General features: G+C 40.3%; 1 protein-coding gene across 1 annotated transcript; it reads left to right on the top strand.

Moving 5' to 3' along the window:
• The first annotated feature begins 442 nt into the window (after window positions 1-442).
• On the top strand, window positions 443-4,400 carry LOC134802617 (uncharacterized). The gene is made up of 3 exons (XM_063775253.1): window positions 443-866; window positions 1,284-2,292; window positions 4,101-4,400. The coding sequence occupies exons 1-2, from the start codon at window positions 509-511 to the stop codon at window positions 2,279-2,281; spliced, it is 1,356 nt and encodes a 451-aa protein (XP_063631323.1). The 5' UTR covers window positions 443-508; the 3' UTR covers window positions 2,282-2,292; window positions 4,101-4,400.
• Window positions 4,401-4,683: the final 283 nt, after the last annotated feature.

The raw sequence follows: 4,683 nt of genomic DNA, 5'->3' as shown, positions 1-4,683 counted from the left end.
TTTTGTCCGTTTGTACTCGCCCAGACATTTCATACGCATGTAGCCAGTTAAGTCAATTCAGTACATGTTTTGATGAAAGCCATTGGCGGACTGCAAAGCGGGTATTAAGGTACTTAGCCGGTACTATCAATTATGGCCTTTATTTCGAAAAAGATAAGAACTTTGAAATAAACGCTTTTGCGGACGCTGATTGGGCTAATGACATGACTGACCGCAAGTCGTATACTGGTTTTGTAGTTAAACTTGGTAATTGTGTCATCAACTGGGAAGCCAGAAAACAGCGATGTGTCGCTCTTTCTAGTACAGAAAGTGAGTTTCTTTGTATTTCTGATGTTTGCAAGGACATATGTTTTATTAAGAATTTCTTGTCGGAAATTATTGATAAACAATTTAATGTCAATGTATTCAATGACAATCAAAGTGCATAGAAATTGTTGTTAGTCAAGGATTATACTTCGGGTGTCGACCGAAGACGATTACATATATTTACTTGCAGCAGTACGAGAGTATGTGCCGTCTCTGTCACACATTTAAAGTAAGCCTAGAAAGCGAAAAGCAACCTATCCCCTCTCTCACTCCCGCACGACCGGATCCCAGTCACGTGGTAACCTCATTACGTGATTTTGTGTCGTCAAGTTCACACGTTATACTTCTGACCGGGACTAGATTCGTGATAATTATGGGAAAAAGGAAGAGGTCTAGGTCAAAGGAAAGTGATTATAATGATATCTTAAGAAAAATGAAAAAATTAGAACGCAAGTTAAAGGAAAGACGAGAACGGTCGTTATCAGTGAGTTCAAATGCATCGAGTTTGAACTACCGCGGTGATAATTATGACTATGACCGATATTACGATGTTTATCCAGGTAAGTTATCTTAAAAACATTTGAAGTTGAGTAGGTAATTATGTTTCAAGTTTTCTGCATGACGTAGTCAGTAGGTAAATACACGCTTATCTACATGTACCTACGCGGCAAATCATAATCGCTAATATGTTTACCAACTATTATGTTATAATTTTTAACCGGTTAAGTGTATTTTCACAAAACCTCGAAAAAATGTAATCCGCACGGGTACCTACCTTGGACCCCGCTGTGCATGGGTACCTATCTTGGACCCGGTCTGCTTGAGGGTACCTACCTTGGACCCGCTTGGTATGCGCGCATTACGTTATGGGTTATTATCTTGTACCTACCCACAAAAAAAAAAAAAAAAAAATAGGTACTTATACCTATTTATGCACATACCCAAATCATTAAATAGGTATTGCTGGTGGTTTTTAGATGAAGACGCGTATGATCCAGCGACCAACTTGGATGATGAAATGGGTGACGAGGAGCGTCCCGCACAATTCGATTCCCCGCCTCCCGCTCCCCCGGCACCGGCCATACAGCAGCCGCCGCCATCGGTACCGCCGCCATCGTTACCGCCGACCGAGGCCGTGCCAGGCACATCATCATCGGCTATCTTACCTGAAGGGCAAGAGACAGACGCTACGGTAAACTTAGATCCTGTCATTCTAGATCTTTTAGGAGAGGACCCTTCTACTAAAAAGAGTTATGGTGCAAGTTTACATAAAGATATTGCCCCGAGGTGGGCTCATATCTTCACTAATGGTCTGACGAAAGAATCTCAAGCGGATCTAATAAAACAATATCGGTTACCCGAAAACTGCACCAATTTATCATCCCCAAAATTGAATCCTGAGATAAAAGCCGCGCTCTCTGAGTTAAATATCAAACAAGATCAATATAGCCAGGGCAAACAAAATCAAATTGGAAGTGGTCTCGCAGCTCTAGGACAAGCTTTAAATTGGGTTGTTACAGCCAAAGATATTATCCCCCCAGATATAGTTAAAGCTTTAATTGACGCCGGGAGGCTTATCTGCGACAACCACTACAGGGAATCCTTATCGCGTAGATATGCGATACTAAACACACTTAACAGAAACATCAGAGATACTGTTAAAGATACAAAGATTGACGAAAATCTCTTTGGATCCAACTTATCTGACCACTTGAAATCATCAAAAGCAATAACGAAGACTGGCTCAGAAATGAAGCCTGCGCCCCGAGCACCATACAGGGCGCCATCAGCTTTCCAGCCACAAAGAGGAGCTTTAAACTCGAGGGGGAACTCGCGCGCAGCAGCGACCGAGCCGCGGACAGCCCCTGCGTCCCGCCGGCCGCCGCATCCCCCGCCGCCGCGAGATCGCCGCCAGCCTGCCACGCGGGGCCGTCATCGCGCTTCTGGCTACTCGAGACATCAGAGGAGACATTAATGGAACCACAGGTACTGGTAGCAGGACGCTTAAAATATTTTTACAATAAATGGACCGAACTTACCGATGATCATACTATCCTAAATTGGGTCAAAGGTTATAAAATACCGTTCAAAGAACAGCCCATACAGACAATACAACCAAAAAATAATGCTTGTATTTCTCATTCTCAAATGACCATTATCGATGATTGCATTACCGAACTTTTGACGTCTAAATTCATCTCACCTTGCACACCTTGTGAAGGTCAATTCATTTCCCCGATCTTTACAGTGCCTAAGCCAAACGGGAAAAACAGGTTCATATTAAATTTAAAAATGTTAAATAAGTATATTGAGGTGGACCACTTTAAGATGGAGGACTACCGCACTGCCCTTAAGCTTTTACAATGTAATTATTATATGGGTTCTATTGATTTACAAGATGCGTATTTTCTAATCCCAATAGATGAAAATGATAAAAAGTTCTTGCGCTTCGAATGGAAATCACAAATATACGAGTTTAATGTACTCCCGTTTGGCCTATGCAGTGCTCCATATGTATTCACTAAGCTGTTAAAACCTGTTTTGCAATACTTACGCTCATCGGGTTTAATGTCAGTAGCTTATCTTGATGATTTTTTATGCATCAGCCAAACTTATGATGAGTGTTTGAAAAACATTAGCATAACGAAAGATATTTTGGAATCTTTGGGGTTCGTGATAAATACTAAGAAGAGTGTAATGGTACCTAATAAGACTTGTACGTTTTTGGGCTTCAAATTTGACACTAAACATATGATTATTACTTTGCCAGAAGAGAAAAAAACACGTATTAGGAATAAAGCTATAGAATTGATGAGAAAAAGTAGCTGCACTATTAGACAATTTGCAGAATTCATAGGTTTACTAACCTCCGCATGCCCAGCCGTGAGTTATGGTTGGATGTACACCAAACTATTCGAACGAGAAAAATTCCTCGCTCTCAATAATAGTGAGGACTATAATAGGCGAATGGCAATAGGGTCGTTTCTAAAAAATGATTTTTTATGGTGGATAGATAAAATCGGTTCATCTTTTGGCCCTATTAGAAAAAACAATTACCTTATGGAAATATTTAGCGACGCTTCTAATACTGGCTGGGGCGCAGCATGCGGGGGTCAAAGTGCAAACGGTAATTGGACTGATTCAGAATTACATCTTCACATAAATACTCTCGAATTAAAAGCAGCTTATTACGGACTAAAAATATTTACCGAAAACGTACAAGACTGTGATATATTGTTGAGGATCGACAACACCACTGCCATTAGCTACATAAACAGGATGGGAGGTGTGCAACACCCCCATTTGAACGATTTAGCTCGTAAAATATGGCAGTGGTGTGAAGACAAGAATATCCATATATTCGCCTCTTATATAAAATCCTGCGAAAATGTAATTGCCGATAGGGAATCTCGCCGAATCAATATCGACACGGAATGGGAAATCTGTCAACCAGTTTTCGTACAAATAACCAACCTATTAGGTAAACCAGAGTTTGATCTATTTGCTAGTGCCCAGAATAATAAATGCACTAGATATGCGTCTTGGAAACTAGACCCTTTTTCGGAGGTAGTTGACTCGTTTACATTTAATTGGCATGGCATAAACTTTTATGCCTTCCCTCCATTTAGTCTGATCACTAGAGTCCTGGAAAAAATTATTACAGACCAAGCAGAAGGAATTTTAATTGTACCTGACTGGCCTTCACAGCCATGGTACCCTTTGTGGTCTAGGCTCATTATATCAAAGAAATATTTTTTCGGTCCTGACAAAACATTGTTGTACTCCCCTTTCAGAACCTGCCATCCACTTCACGCGGACCTTGTTCTGGTGGCAGCCAAGTTATCAGGGACTCATTGATAACGCGGGGCGTACCATTGGATTCTTTAGATATAGTAATGGCTTCATTTTCACCACAAACGTTAAAACAATATAGTAGCACAATTACATCTTGGGCTTCCTATTGTACAAACAATAACTTAAACATATTGAATGTCGATAGCAGTAATGTAATTTCTTTTCTTACACAAAAATTTAATGAAGGTGCTAGCTATAGTTCCTTAAATACACACAGATCAGCCTTATCAATTATTTTGGGTACGGAAGTGACACATAGGCTTAATCCACCTCGGCCCAAATATAATTCAACATGGGATACTAACATCGTGCTAAATTATCTCTCTAATACGTATCCCTACCCGTATGATGCTATTTCACTGCCTAATCTGACTTATAAAACCAGCACTCTTTTATGTATAGCATCTGCCCAACGAATGCAAACCATTAGTTTTATTAAATTACAAAATATAACATTACAAGATGATGCGATTATTATTAGAATTACCGAATTAATTAAGACGTCTAGGCCTGGAGCTTGCC

The sequence above is a fragment of the Cydia splendana genome, chromosome 25 (genome assembly GCF_910591565.1).
Source record: "Cydia splendana chromosome 25, ilCydSple1.2, whole genome shotgun sequence".
NCBI lineage: Eukaryota > Metazoa > Arthropoda > Insecta > Lepidoptera > Tortricidae > Cydia > Cydia splendana.
Note: the sequence above shows the minus strand (reverse complement) of the source record. Positions and strands in the feature narration are given on the sequence as shown.